The sequence below is a fragment of the Rousettus aegyptiacus genome, unplaced genomic scaffold (genome assembly GCF_014176215.1).
Source record: "Rousettus aegyptiacus isolate mRouAeg1 unplaced genomic scaffold, mRouAeg1.p scaffold_m13_p_9, whole genome shotgun sequence".
Lineage (NCBI taxonomy): Eukaryota > Metazoa > Chordata > Mammalia > Chiroptera > Pteropodidae > Rousettus > Rousettus aegyptiacus.
The window spans coordinates 62585855-62608976 of NW_023416312.1; the positions used below are offsets into that span (position 1 = coordinate 62585855).

General features: G+C 33.1%; 1 protein-coding gene across 3 annotated transcripts in view; it reads left to right on the plus strand.

The window, feature by feature from the left end:
* Positions 1 to 23122, plus strand: part of NRK (Nik related kinase) — a 165699-nt gene that overhangs the window by 131311 nt on the left and 11266 nt on the right. For all 3 annotated transcript variants that reach the window (XM_016166764.2, XM_016166765.2, XM_016166766.2), the window contains 10 exons: positions 202 to 309; positions 2654 to 2721; positions 4434 to 4528; positions 7232 to 7326; positions 8356 to 8720; positions 10771 to 11107; positions 13469 to 13637; positions 14092 to 14247; positions 16140 to 16283; positions 20401 to 20559. In XM_016166764.2, coding sequence (XP_016022250.2) covers positions 202 to 309; positions 2654 to 2721; positions 4434 to 4528; positions 7232 to 7326; positions 8356 to 8720; positions 10771 to 11107; positions 13469 to 13637; positions 14092 to 14247; positions 16140 to 16283; positions 20401 to 20559 — 1696 coding nt within the window. The remainder of the gene's footprint in view (positions 1 to 201; positions 310 to 2653; positions 2722 to 4433; positions 4529 to 7231; positions 7327 to 8355; positions 8721 to 10770; positions 11108 to 13468; positions 13638 to 14091; positions 14248 to 16139; positions 16284 to 20400; positions 20560 to 23122) is intronic.

Here is a 23122-nt window from a genome sequence, read left to right on the forward strand (position 1 = left end):
AGGAAAAACAAAAATATATGCACTAAATGTCAGAAATAAAAATCTAATCTAAAGTTTTTTTTAAAAAAAAACAACTGGTTTAAATCAATTTTATATTTGAAAATTATTCCTTTATATTATATATACTTCAGGATGATGGAATTGCTCCTATCATTTGCATTCTAACAACAATTAAAATATTTTATTTTTTTGTTGCAAAAGGACAAAGAAGATGAATCATCAGACAATGACGAAGTATGTCAATGTATTCAGGCTGAAGTCCAAATAGAACCATTGCAGCTATACATCCCAAATCCTAAAGGAAATGAGGTAAGTTTCAAAATGTGTGTTGCTGTGATAATAAGTGCCTAGAACAGTGGTTCTTAACCTTTTTATGTTCTTAATTAGTGAAGTCCTCAGAAAACATTTGTTTATGTGGACTGTGCCATTCACTATGTAATGTGTTAGAAACTAAAACAAGAAGTTAAAATATTTATTAATTCACTTAAAACAATAAAACTATTATATGTTTACCTAAGAAACAAAATTTTAATGAAAAATAACCATTATCCATTTTACTTACGGGAAAACTGCTGGGTTCTCATATCCGCTTCTGAATTTAATCTCCTGCCATATGTTGTTTAGGTTGAAGTATGAGTAAAAGCTGGCTTCTCACATATAGATAGTTGAAAAGGGAGAATTTTTTCAGATAATTCTTTGCTAATACACCAAAACTAGAGATATAATTGAAATGTAATTGAAATTTTGTATATTTGGTAATGTTAAAATTCATCTGCTATGAATAGATGTTTTGCTTATGCATGATTTTGTATCTTCATGTATTGATCAGTTGGAACATATTGGTTCACAATGTATGTAGATTTTTCCAAATGTTTGCACATTTTATTATATAACATCAAATAACATTTGCTAATATCACCATCAATTTCATAATAATTATTGAGTATTGTTAAGCTGTCAAGTGCATGGTGATATATATGAGTTTAAAATTTTTACTTGAAAGTTCAATTTTATTATTGTTAACAAATGACATTAGTTTTTTTTTCTGTGAATTGACAGGCTTACTTCACTGATTTTAAATAAAATGCCTGCCACATATCCAAGTTGAATAATCATAGTTTGTCTTGCGAGTTATTCTTTTACATAAAAATATCACCTATGAAAAATTGGATATTTCAGCTTGTAATATTAATAGGTGTCATTAATAAGTGCCTAGATCAGTGGTTCTTAAATTTTTGGTCTCAGGATTTCTTTATACTCAATCACACATACCTTTTTCCTTTATCCTCACAGTCCTGGGGTGCAGTTTATGACAAGGTTTGGTTCATCAAATCTGTGGGTAATCAAGTCAGTCCTAGTGTCCAAGATGGCTTTTGTTTTCACAGCTATATTAATAGATGGTTAGCACAAGTTGCTGTTTTCAATTCCTGGACAAATTAGTATCATCATAGCCAGCATTTCTAACAGCTAGCCATCTAAATCTTTCTTCATCACTACGGATGACTAGGTGGATGGGTAAAAAACTCAGATTTTTTTGCCTTACTGATAGTGGGCCAGGAGCCTCATTGTTGTTTTTAACTGGCACAGGGGCCCAAGATCACTATATTTCTTTCTTCAAAATACTTCACAGCAGTCTACTATGATGTCTTTCATAGACAAAGATATGATGTCTTTCCTATCCTTTTTATACATGCTTTTTTCTGATACTAATAGTCCCCTGAAGTGAATAATAAAATATTCTTTTATAAATACCAACCACTGGCAGAAGAAACGTAAGCTGGATCGTATTAGTTATAAGTGGCAATATATCTCCCTCTTTGCCTTATTAAATGATGATTTTACCTTTAATCTCAGATAACAATTATTACCTTAAGAATGACACCGTAAGCAGGAAATATAATGAGTTGTGTCTTATAGGTTTGTAATACATCATTTGCCTTAGAATATGCTATTATTACTAATCATTTCCTCTCTCTATTTTTCAGACCAAATGCAGCCAGTTCATATTAGACGTTAGCCTTTCTTATTTTTGACCTTTATCCCTTCTGAGCAGTTTTGGCCTCTGGTTTATTAGTGTCAGTAAACTTTCTGAGATCATCTTCATGAACCAAGAGGTCTAGACTGAGTCAATATGATGCCAGGTATCTGAATTGAAAGAGGAAAATGTCAGTCAGATGCTTATCTTGCATACTGCAAAACATCTGGTTATATTTGAAAATACTCATTAGCAAAACATGTGAATTACTGACAGCATTTTTCCTTTCTTACTTATCTGTCTGTTGGAGTGTAAAGACAGTCTTGTTAAGTCACAACATAGAGAAGTAAATAGTGTAGTAAGGTTAATAAAATTCTTTAAAAAGTCATTTTCCTCTGGGCTACAGATTCCTCAATAATAAAATGAGAACATTTGATTACATGACCTACAGAATCTGTTATTATACTAAAATTCAAGGATATCATCAGAAATTATGGTTAAGCAGTTCTAAGATTATAAGTAATTATGAAAATATGATCTATTTATAAAAATCAGATTTTATAAGTTGAAATTTTAGGAAAATATCTCTATATGAAGAATAGTATTTTCCATTAAATTAATAACTCAAAAGAATTTATGATGGAGAATTCTATTGAAGTATTGCATTGTTTATTTAAGGTCCAAGAAAGATCTACTTCTATGCCTTACAACCAGGATCATGCACACCGCACCACGTTCTCTTCAAGGTATGTCTCTGATTTGCATATTCAAATTACAATTTACTATCATGTGAAAAATTAAAGTTTATTTATTTGACATTAAGTTTGGTGTGAAGTCAAAATTTAAATATTAATAACAAAATCAATGGCCATTATTTAAATAATGCAATCTCAGTGTCATTCAGTTTGATAATTAGCTGGTAAGATCACTAATTTAATGAAATAAATGACAAGAATTCTTTGACAGCTTTCAATTAGTAATTTACAATAAGACAATGTGTAATTTCACATGTATTATGTACTTGAATTATACATTTTGTTATGTAGTACCTGATCATTTGCTGCATGATTAAACACACACAAATAATCCTTGACATCTGAAGCTAATGCCACAGAATGGGTAAGCCTGAAATGACCTATAGGAAAAATCAAATCTAAAACTAAATATTATATCAATGATAGTTTATACTAGTAGTTATATTTTTATCTCTGTAATGTTGGAGATCTTCAGTAATTTTCAAAGATCATGGTTTGTATTTTAGATGTTATATGCAACGTTTTATATTTGAAAACTAAATTTTTATGTAGATTTTCCTTGAAATTCATATCCCTCCAATCCCAACTAATAATAGATAGAACTTAGCTTATATTGATTTATTCAGTAATTCAGTGACTGATTATTAAGCAATGGTTATATTCAAGATATTGGACAGTATGGTCACACAGCATAGAGTTGATAGTATGCAGTATGTATATTCCTACAATATTATGTTTAAAAGTCCATATATTTATGTCCTTAAATTTAAAATGGTATGTAGAAATCTTGGAAAATTAAACACTTTCTCTTTGCATTCAATGAATGAGTTATCATGGTCCTTCTGACCATAAAAGGATGAACCAGTTTAGTTTTGTGTATCTGTTTTTGGTATCGTGGGTATTATGTTAATAAAATCAATATATAAAAATCAATATAGCTATTAAACCAGAATTGGTTAATTATGTTACAAAAAATATTTCAAATTTATGAATAACAAATATATTAACTTTAAATATGGTTAAATTTATAAAATTGATTAAAGTACAACTTGAGTCTTTCCTGAAATTTGGATCTTAGGAAAGACTCTTGTCTGTTTCAGACCTAAATCAATAGCAGTTGTCCTTCCTATACAGAAATTCCAAAGCAACTAAAACATTTAGCCACAGTGGTCCAAAAAACTTTCTAAATATTCCCTGGATTTGAATAGTAAAAATTAAAGTGTTCTATGAATCTATAGATGTAGCTATATCAGGAACAGGACAGTAAAAAAAAAAAACATGGATTCTAAGCATTTGCTATCAGGATGATAATAGTGGAATATTTGACATGACAATTACTTAGCTTTTTTATCATACTGAAATCCTCACATACACTGTAAAGTTATGTTTATCGCTGCATTATTCAGGTAATAATAATATCAGAATATTTGCTTTAAAAGATTTATAGGAATGTTTAGAAGTAAATATGATTTGTGAAAGAAACAAACTATATGGAAACACTTCTTTATATTTTGGAAATTGTTTCACTGTTCTAGATAAAATAGCAGGTTTGGGGTAAATTGGAAAATATTACTTAAGCTCTACATTTTGTCAGTTTGATATATACCCATATGCTTAAAACTTTTTTTTGGTCTTGATGTTAAGTTGTACATTTATTTTATGAATGTTAATACATGACATGTACTTCTCTGGGTTTTCATTAGTGTTCCTCAGTGGTCTCTTTTGGAACAAGCTCAGAATCCCATTGAAACCAGAGAAAGGAGTTCGCAAAATCTTCAAAATTTCCTAGCAACATCAGGTGAGTAAAAGCACAGTCAAAACTTGGAGATAATGTTTCACAATTTATATTGCAGAAGTCAAGAAATAATTTTAACAAGAAATTATTCAAAGGTGTCAGGGAGGCCAACTAGGATTAAGACCAGGAGGCCATGCGATTTGGCAAATAGGTGGCCAGTTGTGACCTACGAGAAAATGGAAAGGAATTTTTCTGAAGTTTCTTCTTTCAATTGTGCAGTAGCCAGGAAAAGTATCTAGGGAGGCTGGGTGTATCAACTGTAGTTTCTATAACATGTGTTAAAAATATAGGAAAGAAACTTTCCTATATTTAGCCTCTCCAATGGGCTAAAATTTATAGGCAACTTTAGAATATTGAAATATTAGATGAATTAGTTGTGAGCAAGTGTTTTATTTATCAGTTGGTTATTTCACCTCCCAAAATAAAAGATATAAAGTATCTCATAAACATTTCTAAATGTTACAAATTGGTGTGTTTAAACCAGAATTGGTTAATTATGTTACCAAAAATATTTCAAATTTATGAATAACAAATATATTAACTTTAAATATGGTTAAATTTATAAAATTGATTAAAGTACAACTTGAGTCTTTCCTGAAATTTGGAAAAATTTATTGAAAAATTAATAAAAACAAAGTAACTTCACAAATTGTGATATGAATTTCAAATAAGGGTTTTATTATATGATATGCTTTTGAGAAAGTTTAAATTTATTACAGGTTTGTGAAATATTGGATAAACAAAGCCAAAAGTTATGCCTTGGATCATAAAATCTGGTATTATCTACTTTTAAGAAATCTAAGTTAAGCAAGGACAAAGTGCCTGACTGAGTCCTCAATTCATCTATAAAAATGTAGCATACAGATTTTATTAAAATATTAAAAATAAAAAGGATATATAAGTGTACTGCGTAATTAATAATTAGTTAATTAATTAGTAAATAGTTGATTAATAATCAATTAATAATCAATTTTATTTAAATGTTAATAATATAAAGCATGTACTGGTTTAAAATCAGATATTGAAAGATCTGAACTGTAAAACCTCATTTTTCTTATGAGACTCAGTTAATGCCAAAATTATTTTGAATAGTAGTGTCCTTGTGCATAAATATTATCTTTTGAGACATAAGATACGCCTGCGTGTAGAGTAACTTTAGGGATTTTCACCCTAGAATCTTTCTGGTTCACCTAGGACAATTTCACTAATATTGAGCAAACAACTAAAAATTTAAGGTTTATTCATATTGTCTTTTTTCGAAATAAGCAAATCTTTGATTAGGCCCCAAAGCAGTCATGAACAGTGGTAAGAGGAAGAATGAGATGAATAGCATTTGCGTAGATAATAGATAAAGTTCTTTTCAGCTTTGAAATTCTATTATTTTATTGTGTGTACTACATAGACCATTTGAAGTCTTCATGAAATTGCATACGTCATTATGCAGGAAATAAGAGCACCTTACTATAAATTTGCCTCTAAATCTCAAACACTCGTACAAACTTCTTATTTAGCCCAATAATGTGCCAAGATCCTTGAGAGAAAATGGTTTCCTGCAGAAAGTTAAGAAACTGTAAAAGTAAAACAGTGCCGGAAATTGCGGACACAAATTATAGGATGTGTTCAGTGTAATATTCTCGAAAAATAGCAATGTATGCAAATATATGATTTCTGGAGTTGGAGTGCCTATAGTGCCTATACTTTGGCTATATACACCAAGGTTGTAAATAAAAGAGGGATAGTACTATTTATCTTTAAAATCCAAGGCACAGAAAAACAATGAACAGGGACCTGTTGCCTTAGTGAAGCTTTTTCTAAATACACTCACCCAGATATACTGATATTTGACCCTAAATATTCCCACTGAATTTTAATCACGGGTGTTATTTTCTATAACACAAGTCTTCATTTCTAAAATCCAGACTTCCTATCCAGATAAATTTGGATTTTAAATGGAAGTATTTGCACTATACAGTTGATCTGTGCATTGTGATAGCAACTAGCCACATGTGAGTATTAAAATTAAAACTAAACTGAAAATTAAATTAAATTATAAAGTAAATCTCTCAGGCACACTGGCCATATTTCAAATGTTCAGTACTCATTTGTGGTTAGTGGCTACTGTATTGTACAATAAGGATACGGAACACTTCTATTGCTGCAGAAAGTTATATTGCACAGTACCCCTATAGAAAGGTTCTAAGCTTTATAAAAAAGGCTTTTTAATCTCTTTTTAACTGTTCACTTCTCATCTGTATTGAAATGCTTAAGGCCATATCCTTGAGTGTAAATAAAGTGATTAAGATTGCAGAGTCAACTCTCCTTTTGAGAATTTCATCTAATCTATCATCTTCTAGCACACTGTTGGAATATTTTCCTACTAGTTAGTATGGGAGGCCAGTGGTACCTCCCAGCCCTTTCTATTGATCTTTTTTTCCAATAGAAGTATTGGTCTACCAGTATTACTGTGTATCTTCTTACACAGATAGAAATACTTAGCAGGTGTACCTTTAATATTGAAAACAGAAAAATCATGTAGTTCTATAGACAGCACAAACCTGAAAACAGAATCTAGGATCCTGGCCCCATGAGAACTTATCAGGTGATATTTTCTGAATGGAAAGAGTCTACAAAAAAATACCAAGGGATATGAAAGCAATGGCTCTGATCACCACAGTTAATAATATCTATCTTTTCGTCATTCCATAGAATCTTCTGAGGAAGAGAGTCCTGTGATTGGGAGGAGGTCCCAGTCATCACCACCATATTCTACTATTGATCAGAATTTGCTGCTTGATGTTCATGTAGGTTTCCACCCTAACTCCTAATACATTTATGTCTGTTCTTTTTCATTTTCAATTTCATTTGATTTACGTATTTTTATCTTTACTTGAGGGAAAGGTTAAAGTGTTTAATTTTTAAATCTTTTTATATGTAGATTCAAATGGCTGTGTGAGTATGCAGATAATGAAATCTAAAAATTAAATTTGCAATAAAAAATTTCATTGATCATAAAATATTTTATTTTTACATTCTTGTGTCAGAACACAGGAGAGGAGTAATAAAAAGTTACTTGTAGAAGATAATCTCAAATTAAGGAGTAGAATCCAGATGCTCCATTTTTGTCTAATATCATTTCTTGGATGATGAGGCAATGCATAAAGATAAAAAATAATAATTAAAAATAAAATACCCTCTAATTGCATGAATAAAAGTATTCAAATTATTTTTGCAGTGTGCTTTTAGATTATTCCATTTTACTTTTGTAATTACTCCTACCCTACCATATACATATCTCTATCAGTTTGCCTAAAGGCTGCTTACATGACACATAGCATATTTGAAGGTGAATTTATATTAATATGCTTTTTATAAGTGAGGGTTACTTTAAAACAACCTACATTATAAAAAAAAACAACCTATGTTGTATAGAGCTAGGAAATTTCCACATCAATTTTAAGAGCTACATATTAATCCCAATGTCAGAGGCTAAAAGGAAAGGAAAAAATGACTATATCTTCTATAGAGCACCAAATCATCTGTTCTACCCTCCAGCACTAAAACCAAATGTTTATTCCTCAGAAGACAAGTAGGAGTAATAAAAAAAAGTGAGTAATTTTTTTCCCTTGTGATCCATAAAGGTCATGCATGATCACAGCCTGAGGATTAGGTTTTACCATCTCATCCTCACAAAAATGTTGGCTTTATCAACTAAGAGAGCATCTTCATTTCAATTGAAAATATATTTTAAAATATTGTAAGCTTGGGAACTTCCAAACTAGAAGAAAATAAAAGGCTACTAGAGATAACATTAATCTTTCTTGTGCACACAGGTTCCAGATGGATTTAAAGTAGGAAAAATATCACCCCCTGTTTACTTGACAAATGAATGGGTAGGCTACAATGCACTCTCTGAAATCTTCCGGAATGACTGGTTAACTCCTGCACCTGTCATTCATCCACCTGAAGAAAATGGCGATTACGTTAAAGTCTATGATGCTGGTGCTGTTACTGATGGTGATGATGATGATTCTGATGATGCATATGAAGATACCTACTACTATGACAATGGCAGTGATGTCTTGGATATTCAGGTTGTTCAGGCTAATGATGTTGGTAAAGACAATGATGATGATGGCAATGATGAAGCTGTTGATGACAAAGATAGTAATCACGATGATGCTGCTAGTTGGCCAAGGTTGGTTTTTCTGGATTGCTTGCACTATTCATGTTTTACAACTTTAGAACTATTTGCATCTTTGGTTTACTTAAAAAATTGATTGCTAAGAGGGTGAATGAATTGTACTTGCATATTGGTAAATGTTTAACTTTCAATAATAGATTTAAAATTATTTTAATGCAAAATAATTTTGCATTTTCACGTACTATGCTTTATTAGCATTCAAGTATTTATTAGGTTCTTTAGCAAAAATTGCCTGGGTGTTTCTTTTTTTATTAAAAAATATTGAGGTCACATTGATTAACAAAGTCGAATAAGTTTCAAATGTACAATTCACATATATATTGCATTGTGTATTCACCACCTAAAGTTAGATATCCTTTCGTCACCAAATATTTGACCCCTTTTATGCCTATCTATCTCCCTTCTCCCCTCCTTCCCTCTGGTAATCACTAATCCACTGTTCATGTCCTGTTTGTTTGTCATGCTTGTTTCTTGCTTTCAGTTTTATATCCCACATATGAGGAAAATCATATGCTTTTCAACTTTTTCTGTCTGACTTATTCCTCTTAGCATGATTATCTCAAGATACATTCATATTGTCTCAAATGGCAGTATTCCAACTTTTCTTATGGCTGAGTAATATTCCATTGTATGTATATAGCATATCTTCTTTCTCTTAACATTAATGCTGCTGAATCATCCTACCCTGTAAAACGACAATGAGTATGAGAAATGGGGTGACAAATTTAGTAGTGTGCTACTTAAAAACTGTAAGAGGACGCCCTGGTATTTGTGAGCAAAATCTTTAAATTTTCTGGAAAAAAATGACATCAAACTTGACTTTCACTTGATATTTTTAAGCTGCAACTTACTAACATGGAGTTATTTTGGAATTTGGAATTCTGAAAGATGCTGTAACTAAATTCAGTACTCATTTGAATTTATCTTCTTATGGAGTAGCTGGCCAAAGTGATTATACTTAATGAAGTAGTATTTTTGACATGCTATCAATTATTTGCATATACACACACATACATACACATACACACACATACATATAGATATGTATATAGTGATGTTTGATATGCATATATATATGTGTCTGTGTGTGTATATATATTATATATAATATATATATATGTAGTTCCTTGCTTCTGCTCTAAACAGCCCATGTGTTCTTATTTACATATGCTCATGGTTTGTATTTAAACTGCTTTCAAAGATTAGTTATTATAATATATTTTTACATTTTTAGAAAAATAATTAACAGTGGGAGAATTGTTCACTTTATAATGTCAAAATCCATATATTGTTTTGTTAATATCTAAATGGTATTGGAAAGATATACATGATAGAATACAGACCATTTAACATTTTTTTATTTTTTGCCAACTAAACAGTCTACTAGGAATTCTGTTGCCAAATTATAATAAGTACATGTTTATGATATCTCTTATGCAAAAGATCACTGAGACATTTGGTAAGCTTCATGTTCTTAGCAACTAATAAAACTACTATCTTAGCTTAATGAGATCTATTTTACTGAACTTCCTGGTGGTAGTAGAACAATCAATAGGATACTGTAGCAAAGCAATCAATGCGCTTGTTAGAAGATTAAAGCACATGCTAACAGTATACATTAGATATATTGTAAGAAGAACTATTCAAATATGTTGTGATTGAGCCAAGAATAGGAGCTTGATCATTCATGTGGCTTCGAAGTTTCTAATGCATGAAATGTTCTATTATTTAAGAAAAAATATTCTTATCAACCTGTGTTCCTAAAAAAGGATTCAAGTTCTCTTCCATCTTCCATTCAAATATAGTCAGAGAATTGATGGTGGCTATGGTATTAATTCAATATTTAATATTGAACGGACATAGTGGCATTTTTCTTGTCTATATCATACCAGTGATGTTCACATAGAGGAAACATGTGCCTAGAGATAGTACATATGTATAAGGCACATCCTAATTCTATTTAATTTTCTGGCTTTCAAATATGATTTTATTATATGACTTTCAACCATTATATTTAACTACATTAAATGGATCTTGTTATCAGGCCACACTATTGCAAAGGAGAAAGCTGGAAGCAAAATGTTAGAGATGGAAGTGATGAAGGAGAAGAAACCTGCAGCAGCAATGGAAGCCAGAGAGCCAGGAGAAGCCATGGAGGATATGCAGCCAGTGGTGGCAATGCTGCTATTGGAGACTATGAAGGACATAAAGCCAATATAGAAAGCAGAAGAAGAGGCAAAGAGGGTAATGAAGGTAGAGGAGTCAGTGGAACCAACAAAGAGAATGAGGCCCTTGAACAAATTGAAGGAGAAAATTGCTCAGAGAGAGATGGGCCAGGATTGGAGATACCAGTATCCCAGGACTTTGAACATCAACATGAGGTAATGTACCATTTGAAAAGGAGAATGAATTCCACTTCTTGTGTATGTATTTCTTCATGTGGTATGTCATGTTTTCAGCCATCCTACATATATTTTAAATTTTTACCCCAAAGCCTTAAACATTTTTATTTATAGCTGTAGCTAGATCTTTACTTCTAATTTGGATGGTTCCTATTTACTTTGAGGAACAAAAACATCTTTGTTTGTCTTTATTACTCAAATCACATGTTGGGATAGCATCTCTTAACATATATTTTTGTTTCTAAGAAATTTTTATTGTGTTAAGATATACATAACATAATATTTTCCATTTTTAAGTGTACAATTCAATGGATAAGTACATTGACAATTTTGTACAACTATTACTACTATTTATTTTTAGAACGTTTTTAGGGTCCAAAACAATCAAGCAATTAACTCTCTAGTATCTCTCCCCCCAATACCTAGTAACTTCATTCTACTTTTTTTTCTGGGCACCTTATATAAGCAGAATCATACAGTATTTGTCTTTTTCTATCTGGCTTATTTCACTCAGTATAATATTTTCAAAATTCATCCATGTTGTAGCATGTGTCAGAATTTCCTTCTATTTTAAGACTGAATAATATTCCATTGTATGGATACATCACATTTTGTTTATCCATTCATTTAATCATGGACACAGGTTATTTTCACCTTTTTGCTATCATGGATAACGCTGCTGTGAACATTGGTACATGAGTATCTGTTGTTGGAGTTCCTGTTTTCAATTCTTTGGGCCATATATCTAGCAGTAGAATTGTTAGATGTGGAATTTCTAGAGTAGAATTGCTAGATTCTATTTTAATTTTAAAAAGGAACTGTTAACACATACAATTAAAACCTAAGTTACAAACTGTGTCTGGATAATGATTTTGTCATTCACAAAAGGTTTACTGACTTTATAAATCAGTATTAAAATACTCCAAATAGCTTCACAGATGCTAGACCAATAGGAATTATCACAGAGATTTTTTTTAGAACACTGATACTTAATAAATGAGGAGTACTTGGATATCCGCAAACATAGGTAAGATTCCAGGCAGAAAAAGATCATGCCAATCTACTTTCTCATCCTGTCATCCTATTATACAAACTGACTTAGAAGATGCCATGCTCTTTCATGAATTAGTGCACTTGTATAAGCTGTTTACTCTGTCAATAAGGCTGCCCCCTTACCTGTTCTCTGCTTGGTGAACTAGTCATCCTTCATGATCCAACTCATATATCACCTTTGACTTCCTAAGGCAGAATTATACACCCCTTCCTCTTTGCTTGCAATAATCTTTCCCATAGTTTCATTTTAGTGCTTATGACATTGAAATTTGCTTTTTCTTTTTTTACTTGCTTTTCTGTCATGCTAGATTGTAAACTCTTAAAATGCAGGAACAATGTTTAATCCATTCTTAAGTTTTCTTACCCACTCACCCAACCCCCATACCCAGCCTAGGGCTTGGTCTATGATAGGCACACAATAATTATGGAAGAAATCAATGAAGGAAGAAAAAAAAAGGAAGGAAGGAAACTCCCTAGATGGATTCCAATGGGAAAGCAGTATCAGTGGGAAAATATCTGTCTCTGTCTGTCTATCTACCTGGACCTACTTACCTTCCCATCTTAAAGACATTAAAATGTAGTTCTCATAGCACCCCTGAATATCTCTAGTTATCTTAAGAAATGTTTTTTGACATTTACAGAGTGAATGGATCTTCCTTTCTTTTTTAATCTAAAAAGATCATGTTGCCATACAATACCTTTGTAGTTGGAAAAGTCATAAAAACAAGTCTTTAAAAGAGTAGCACAACTCTCTCAATGCCAAGAATCCCTGTTTAAATGCACAAAATGCTTATCAACAGACAGGCTTACTAAAAACAGTTGTTATGTCTTTCCAGGATATAGCATTCCACACAAAATCTGTCACATTTTGTGGCTTTTATCCTTGAGTTTCATCTCTATAAGTTAATGGAAGCTGGTTAAATTCTTAGGGAAGCATGTTCACACTCTTGAGTTTGTATTGGTTGATTTTCAATCATTAGCTTTGCCATTTCAGAAGTGGAACTAATTCCCCCACACTGGTGCTTTTAATTTTTTCAAATGGTTGTTGGGCATAGTACAGCTGAATGCAAGCTTTGGCTTTCTCCTCAGACATCAATTGTCCCAGTATAGGTTATTTCTCTCTCTTCTGATAACATTGTCGGGTTCATCTGGTAAATGTGGATTTTATAAGGATGCAGAATTATAGATGTTACAAATTTTGCATTCTATTTTTCAAATGTCCGTTAGGCATATTATATTTCTCTCACTGTTAATCTAATAAGTAAAAATCAATTTTCTATCTTTTAGGAGCTGTTTAGTAGAAGTGAGGCTTCAATTGCACCCACAGCACATAATGATGGGAATGACAGTATTAACATATCAGAAGCATCAACAGAATCAGGTTTTTCTGTCAGCCACACTTCTCCATCCAGCGTTTCTGGGAGGGCTACAAATGCTGACTTTGCCAGTGCCATCTGTAAGTGTGTTTAATATAATCTCCAAAAGCTCCAGTTTGTTCACATATTAAATCTAGCATTTGACCTCTGGTTCATGAGCTGAAAAGAATCAAATCATTCTGATATTCAGTTGCCATAAATCCAGATGATGTATATTTTAAGAATCTACTCTTCACTGAGTCTTAATGACACCTAATTTTGAACTACAATTTGAGAAATTGAGTTCCTCGTCTGCATATTTTTTGCAATCTAATCATAGTAACTTGAAATACATTCATATTCAGAAATGTATTTTAACCATCCTGATTTTTGTTATCTGATGATTTAGGAGTTACAGAAATGATAACTACAGTAAAAAATAAAATACAATAAAGGAAAAGAAACTGTTCTAGGCTGTGGCTCATTTGTGGAAACACTCAAGTACATATGTTGTTACACGAGTAATTTCTCTAAAAATCTTCCCCTTTTTCACAGTATATGCGGGATTAGAGGAAGTAACTGACAAACCACCTAAAAACCCCTCTGAAGTCAATGTTAACCCATTATATGTCTCTCCTGCATGTAAAAAACCACTAATTCACATGTATGAAAAGGAATTCACTTCTGAGATATGCTGTGGTTCTTTATGGGGTGAGTTTGGTTTCTTAAAACTGAATTTTTGTTCTTTTAAATAACATATTTATTTTATCTATGTGGAAAATTGTGAAAAATCATAGACATGAAACATTTGTTTGCTACTACCAAATCATTACCAAGCAAAGAAAAACATGTATTTACTTGTATAGTAGTTAATTTGATCCTTTTTGATTATTTATTTTCATCAAATGATGTTTGATGTTTGAATTGGTGCTTTCTCCCTTTTTTATTCTATTTTTCTTTTTAACATGAATAAACAGGACTAGAATATAAAATTGGACTGTTACGACTTTTTGAAAATTTGAGCTTAGTATTTTTAATTTAGGGGAATGTATATCATATAATACCTAATGAGATATTATAAGAAAGATTTCTAGATGTTCTTGTTTTAAAATAATCTTGAGGATTTGTAGAGAAACTTTCTTCTATAATGTCTTAACTTGGATAGACTTTTTAAATAATTTGTTTCAAATATAACCACAATGGCCATGCTGAGGTAATATTTTACCTCAAGTCAGTCTTGTGCCATAAAGGAAACAGAATAAATGAACACAAGTAGGGGAGAAATCAAAAGTAAATACCAACTCCTGACTTGCAATTTTATAGATTTTACTTAACGTATAATTGAACAAGGGACAGAATTTCAAACGAAAAATAGAGCGGTGTAAGAGCATCTTTCTGTTTACTAGATGAGATGCTTCCTGATTGTGAATCTTTTAGTGAAGTAAATTAAATCTTTAAAAATATAACAGTATACCAGACATTATAGTTATACAGATTAAACAATTTTGGAATAAAACATGTTATCCTCAAAATTCTCCTAATGTAATGTGTCAGATTACAAGAAAGCCAAGTTTACTTCATTATCATATCGGTCTGGCTGCTACCCAGTTTATGTCCAGTAACTCATTTTTATAACTTATGAAAAATTCTTTAAAAATAAAAGATTACAGTCATGATTGACTGCACTTCCTTTTTCCTCTCTGCTTCCCCTGTGGGAGGAAGATGCAGTTCTTAAACCTGCCCCTGGCCCTTACTTAGGGAACCAGTAAAGGACACAATGGGAAAATGAAGGCAAAGACTCTTGCCTGTACTCCTTATACCCTTGGAGCACAAATAGTCTCCAAGTAGAAGACACTGAAGTACTCTTTTTTATATGGCTTTGCTGATTTTCTCCTGTGTCTTAGGATATGAGGGGAAATTCCCACAGTGGCTTGAAGTGTATTCTAACTTTAGTTGGATCTTTTATTTCAGTCCTGCCATTCAGTCCTATCAAATATAAGCACTGTCTCTTAAAACAGTGCTTATATTTGAGTGAATAGAGCCAGCAAACAAATAACGGAGTGTAGAAATTTAAATACGTATAAGTAAGAATAAATTTCATAACCATTTAGCAATGTGAGTTTTTAAATATATGTATGAACACAGAATCAGTTTTAAATAATTTACATATAATTATTTCTAAAGCATTAAACCCCCTAGTTATAGTTAGGAATGAGAAATCAACTGAATTGAAGTCTTTGTATGTGCTAGACATCCTCAATGTTTAATGGTAACTTTCAAAAAGGATTTATTTTTTATAAAGTTTGGGATACTACTGAAGGGTGTTGATATATACATAAAGTTCTATTTGTGATATGGCACACAAGACACCAGCCAGTAGAATATTGTCAGGAGGTTACTATCTTCTACACTTTTTATGTATTTCAATAAAATTTGTTCTGTTGGTAGAGATGCCATTGTTATACAGAATGAGGTTAACGATAGCCTAACGTAAGTCACTTTTACATAAATCAGAACACTGGTATAGTAAAAATACTAATATAAATTCAATTATAAAAAAAAACCTGAGTTAATATAGCACTTTTCTTTTTATATATGAACAGGAGTGAATTTGCTGTTGGGAACCCGATCTAATCTATATCTGATGGACAGAAGCGGAAAGGGAGATATCACTAAACTTATAAAGCGAAGACCATTCCGTCAGATTCAAGTTGTAGAGCCACTCAATTTGCTGATTACCATTTCCGGTTTGTTTAAGAACTAAAATTAGATGAGTAATTATGCAGATTAATTAGGTTGCAAACTGGGCTAAGGACATTCTCAGGTGAAAGTGTTCATAGGAAATCACTTTAAATATAACATTTAATTGGGACACCAGACTTTCCAACTTGTATTTTCTTATCTATTTATAATTTAAACTAACTTCTGACTCTCCTTTGGTATCTGGATATTTGATTGTAAAACACCTAACCTAGGTCAGTGATAAGAAAATCCATGCCATCTGCATTCTTTCAGTTTTTTTTTTTTTTGAGTAGTAACCTCTTACTTCACAACTCAAATTACACCCACCGATGTACACACAACCTTGCTAACATTTACCATATTTCTTTCTTGTGATATATTTGAAACAATAAAGAATGAAGTGAATAAGAAGTGTATAAAAATGAGACTGTGTTGCCCTGGCACAACCTTATCACAAGGACCTACAGATAGGATTAGTAACAAGAATGGATCACTGTAAGGCCTCTCCAGTCTTTCCATATAGTAGTTCAATTTCTTAGCTTTTGTCATTCTGAACCTGAACCTTTGAATGTGAGAGAGCAAGTTAGTAATGACATGATTGCTAAACAGTACTTGGTATCAGGGAAACACTAGCATTAAAGCTGACTATAAGTAAAAGATGACTGATAAAAGGATAGAAAAAGTTAAAAAAAATGGATTGAATATAGAATAAAATGATGCTTAATCACAGTTATCTATATATGTTTACATACATTTCTGTCTATACTTAATAGCCATATTGCACATTAATTAATGATTATGTGTATTCATGAATTTGATTAACTTGCTTTGTTTTAATTAGAGGAGAAAAATCCTCTATAGATATGCTCAAGCTTCATGATTTTTTATCGTGTTTTATGGTCATTTGTTTATCATTGCTTGAGGTACATGGAAGCAACATTTAGCTTTTGAAAAAATGTGGTTGGCTGGATAACAGATTTCTTTGCTTTTTATCCAACTTTCTTTAACCCAAATGTGCCCTTTTTAATACTTAAGTTTCTCTCAAATTTAGGTGATTTTTTCATCAAATAGTACTGAGAACATCAGTGCAGAAAGAAGCCCAATCATTTAGAGCACAAATTTCTTTACCATTTAGGAATAGAATGACAATAGATATAGATATATGAATTCTAATGCTGCTTCGAAAATTTTTATGTAAAATATATTTAAGATTTATCACATAAGTAATAAACATAAGTCTTGGATTTCTTGAGCATAGAAATCTTGTAATCATAAACCCTAAAAATGAATATAAGTCACTATATAGAAGAAGAAATGAGTAATGTTAAAGTTCTGATCTTCCTGAGGGAATTGTAAGTATTTGCTGGGATTTACAATTAGAAATTTAACATTAAAAGTAAATTGGGTTGAGTAGGTTGGGGGAAAAATGAAGTAGATGATAGAGGCTTTCCTCATTCCTCTTGTGACCAAATCAAAGTTGTTACAGAAACACGGAGCAAACAGCCAGCAAAGCCTCCTGAAATCTAGATGAACAGGACTAAAACCAGGGAGAGAAAAAAGAAATCACCCTTCAATAGTAGAAAGTAAGAGGGGGCGAAGACACAAGGCCGCCCGGTCTCCAGTGGCTGATTAGGACAGAGCCTGCGGCATCTGCAGCCAGCAGCTGCAGACACCTCTTAAAGGGGCCATGTCTGTGAGCGGACTTTCTCGGTGATGGGCTTGCTAGCTCTGAGCACCAGAGCCAAGTTGGCTGCTCCTGGTGGGGCACCAAGGACTTAGAGAGGGACACTGAGTTGTCAGAGCAAGGGCTGGAGATGAAGCTCTCTCCCAGGCAGAAATGCTTGTTGTATCTGTTGTTCCTCTACTGAGTCCTCCCCACTCCCAGCATACAGACTCAGTACCACTATAGCTCAGACATCATCAAACTAGATAACAGAGATCACTCCGGCCAGAGGATTACCTGAAACTCCACCTCCCCCAACTTGCAGCCCCACCTAAGCCATATCCAGGTGGGTCCTTGGAGAGTCAGGTGCTCCTTGTTGAGCAGTACCAAGGCTCACACTAGTGGCAGCTCGCCTCAGTTTCTGGTGTGGTTTCTTGAGGCAACTATAAGCACAGCATTTGTGGATTGCTTGCTGAATCTTAACAGGTGGCCCTGGAGGAATACAGGCTGGAGCTAAACTTGGCCTGTAGCTGAACTCCTCTCGGGACTGTACCACTAGACACCTACTCCACAAAGCCACATTAATAAGACCAAGAAACCTAAGAGCTTTTGCTTAGTACATAGAAACAGACACAGAAATGCAGACAAAAAAGAAAGATAAAAAAACAGAAGCCATATGAGAACAGAATAGAGTTCCAGGAATAATGAAGTCAAATAATCTAACAGATGCAGAGTGCAAAACACTGGTTATAAAGATGTTCAGTGAACTTAGGGGAAGAGTAGATGAACTCAGCGAGAACTTTAACAAAGATAAAAACCATAAAAAATGAACACGGAAATTATAAAAGGGAACTAGTCAGAAATGAAGAACACATCTGAGATGAAGAGTATATTAGAGGAAGTCAACAGAGTAGTTGAAAAGCATCAAACCACCAATATAGAGGATGGGGAAGCCAATGACACTCAATCAGAATGGCAAGAACAAAGAATTCAAGACTATAATAGTAATTTAAGGAGCCTATGAGACACAATTAACTGTAAAAATACCCATGTCATAGGGTACCTGAAAGAAAATAAGAAATTGAAGAACTATTTGAAGAAATAATGATGGAAAACTTCCCTAACCTGGGGAAGGAAATAGACATAAAACCCCAGGAAGCTCAGAGTCTCATAAACCAGGATTCCAAAATGGCACACACCAAGACACATCGTTAGTAAAATGCCAAAAGTTAAATACCGAGAGCGAATCTTAAAAGCAGCAAGGGAAAAGCAGTTAGTTACCTACAAGGGAGCACCCATAAGACTGGCAGCTGATTTCTCAAAAGAAACTATGCAGGATAGAAGGGCTTGGCACAAAATATTCCAAGTGGTGAAAACCAAGAATCTACAACCAAGAATACATCTTCTAGCAAAGCTATCATTTAAAGTCGAAGGACATATAAAGAGCTTCCCAGACAAAAATAAGCTAAAGGAATTCATCAATAACAAACCAGTATGACAGGAAATATTGGAAAGACCTCTTTAAGAAGAAAAAACATATATCAAAAACAGGAATAAAGAATAGTAATAATTACATTCCTATCAAAAAGTGCCTCAAGTAGAAAAGAATTAAGTGCTCCAACCAAAAGATAGAATGGATGAATGGATAAGAAAACAAGACACCTACATGTTCTGCCTCCAAGAGACTCACTTCAGATTAAAAGACACGCAGAGACTAAAAGGAAGGCGATAGAAAAAAAATATTGCGTTGAGGGACCTAGAGGGTATTGTGCTGAATGAAATAAGTTGGATAGAGAAAGACAAATATCACATGATTTCACATGCATGTGGAACCTAAACAAAATAAAAAACAACAATAAAAACTGAAATAAGCTCATAGATACAGAGAATATTTTGAGGGCTACTAGATGAGAGGGAAGTGAGGGGATGATGAAAAAGGGCAAAGGAATTAAGAAGTACAAATGGATAGTTGCAAAATGGACATGAAAATATAAAGTGTATCATAAGGAAAATAGTTAACAATGTTGTAATTTGTAAGGGGATGATTTAGTGGGGTGATCATTTTGTGAGTTATCTGTCTCTAATCACTATGCTGTACAACTGAAACTAATATACTATTGTATGCCAACTATAATTGAGAAAAAGCCAAGGTCCAAATGAATGGATGTTAATTCTGTTGCATGCTCAGTGGAAGTTTTAAGCTGTCCCAAAGAAATATTTTCTATTCATTTCAGACAGTAACATAGGTAGCTGGGACAACTTTGTCTTTTTTAAGTGAGAAACTTTGCCATCACATTTCCCAACTCTGAAGAGAAGACTCTGATGCAGTGAAGTTGTTTAAGATGGCTTTTTACTTTAATGAAAACATTTGGTTAAAGTGACAAAATACCTTTACTCTTTTGTTCTTCTCATATGTGAAAAAAATAGAGTGACCTGAAACACTATATCTTCTCTATCAGGACGTAAGAACAGACTTCGGATGTATCATTTGACTTGGCTGAGGAACAAGATTTTGAATGATGATCCAGAAAGTAAAAGAAGACAAGAGAAAATGCTAAAGACAGAGGAAGCCTGCAAAGCTATTGATAAGTTGACAGGCTGTGAACACTTCAGTGTTCGTAAGTCACATTTCATATTTACTATAAGTAAACACATTTTTCTTCCCTTTGTTTGACAAAGTACATTGTTGTGAAAGGCTAAGTATAGAGAGGAAAAAATTGTAACTTCATATAAAAATGAATGAATTTCATTGAGATAGCTTCCAGGTCCTTTGTGCCACAATTTTGACTGTTATTGAGAAAAATATTGATTAGCCAAAATAGTTTTCAAAGTTAAATTTGGTTTATTTTCTCACCTTTTTTTCCTCAGCAGTCACTCTAATTAGTACAGATGAACTGATCTTTTATTCCTGTCTCTATATAATTCTATAAATGTTCTTGATATGTCTTCAGTAACCTGAATGATGATTCATATGACATTATCTTCCCTTGAAACAGCAATAAAACAGAATCACATAATAATTCCTTTTATTGTTAATTGGAAAATCCCTCTTATGGAGTCAAAAAGAAAAATTTCCTATGGTCTGCTGGATCTTGCTCTCACATTTGAGATTTATGAATATAATTACTAAATATATCTTGTCTGATTAGTGTTTTCATATCCCCTGTCTTTTCACAATCATCTACTTTGAAATGGAGTTACAACTCCAGGGTCTCAGAATCCTGTTCTCATCCATAAACAACTGGGAAGTAATATTATCCCATTCTGTTCTGTTTTTGAAGAAAATCCCCTCTACTCTCAGCCTTCATTTTCTTCTTTCCTCTTCACTAGTTTCCCTTCAGGCAGAATTAGTGATATAGGTAAAAGATAGCTGGAATCACTTAATATGAGTTGCATCAGGATATTTCTATCCTGACTAACCATTTCTGTTCTGCATATAAAGAGACTTTTCCAGGATAAGTTTCCATATGTATGTACATATGTGCACATATATCACTGAAGAAATAAATGAATACCCAAATTAGGCATTAAATATACTACTAGTTTTATGTATCACTATTTTTTCTTCAAATAATATTATGTAAATTTGGTAGCCACAGGTGAATGATATCGCCAGATGTTAACCCAAAAGTTTATATAGCAGAAATGTTTCATACCAACTTGTAAAAATTTTATTTCAATAAGAAAGAGTTTACAAAGATAACCATCTTGCAAATTCTGCTCTTGGTAGGTGGGATGACGAGCTAAGTCTAGTTTTCCTGGCTGACCCCATTCCAACACATATCAGCTCTCAAAACAAATAAAAACATTTGTCCTACTGACATGTGGAAAAGTAGAATTCCTTTGCTCATTGGAGGTTTATTAATCATGTTTCTTTGACCATCTTAGAAATAGTGCAAAAGACAAAGAAAATGTAAGCCTGATGTGTGTGTGTGTGTGTGTGTGTGTATGTATGTATGTATGAGTATGTGTATGTATGAGAGGGGGTGGAGAGGGAGAGAGAGAGAGAATTTATATATTGGTTTCACTAAGAATAAATCTATCAGGTAGGACACTACATATTCCATAAGAGCAGAAATTTTATCTGAGGAAAAGCATATACATTTTTATACATGTTTTCTCTTTAAAACTCTATTGAAACAACTTACATAGCACAAAATGCACTCATTTTAAAGTAAACAATTTAATGGTTTTCAGTATGTTTATAGAGTTATGTAACCATCACCATGACCTTATTTTCATTATCCCCAAAAGAATCCCCGTTGCATTAGCAATCACTCCATAGTCAATCTCTTTTTCACTCACATCCATCTCCTCATAATCCTAGATAATGTCAAGCAATATGGGTACTAGCACCAATTCAATGCCAACAGAAGTCCCCACTTTGGGGTGTGGCGAAGGAGGAAACTTTTCAGTGCAAATGACCCTATTGTGACAAAACATGACTGTGAGAACAGCACAGTCCTGTAACAGCTCAACAGTGTTACGGCTCAGTTATGAAGCAGCAGGGCTGTGAAACAGCATGGCTGTGAAGTGGCCCTGGGTCAATACCCCTCTTGGGCTAGACAGCTCTGCTCTGCTCTGCTCTGGCCTGCTCCACTTGCTCCAGTCTGGTGCACTAACTACGCTCTATCCTGCGCTGGTCTGTTCCACTCCACTGTGGCCAGCTCCAGCAGAGAAACATAGGATTTAGTCTTTGGTAAAAAGGGTTAGTATGCTCTCTGGGCCAGAGGGGAGCTGACCTATATAGGAAGAAGTCTCTGCCTTGGGTCCCTGATTGGTCCATATTCATGCAAATGAGTATTGCAAATCCTTGCTGTTTGATTGGTCCAAAAGGAAATGTCCTTATTGGTCAGAATGGAGCTGCTCTGATTTTTTGGTGGAAATGCTAATGATGAGATAGCTGCAATACTCTGAATGGACATCAAATCTCAATCCTATTGGTTGAAATACGATTTCAAGAACTCCTTTATAGGGGCTGGCTCAGCAGGCAGGAACTCAGTGTAGGCTTCTCCCTGAAGTGTGGTATTCATGAAAGGCCCCTGTTTAGAAACAACTGCTAGGTTTTGCTTTTAAATTTGAGTACATTTTGTCACCAGGATATCTCTTCTTGGTAGATATCTTCTTTCTCAGGGTCAACAGGAACCACAGATCTACTTTCTTTTGCTATAGATTTGTCTC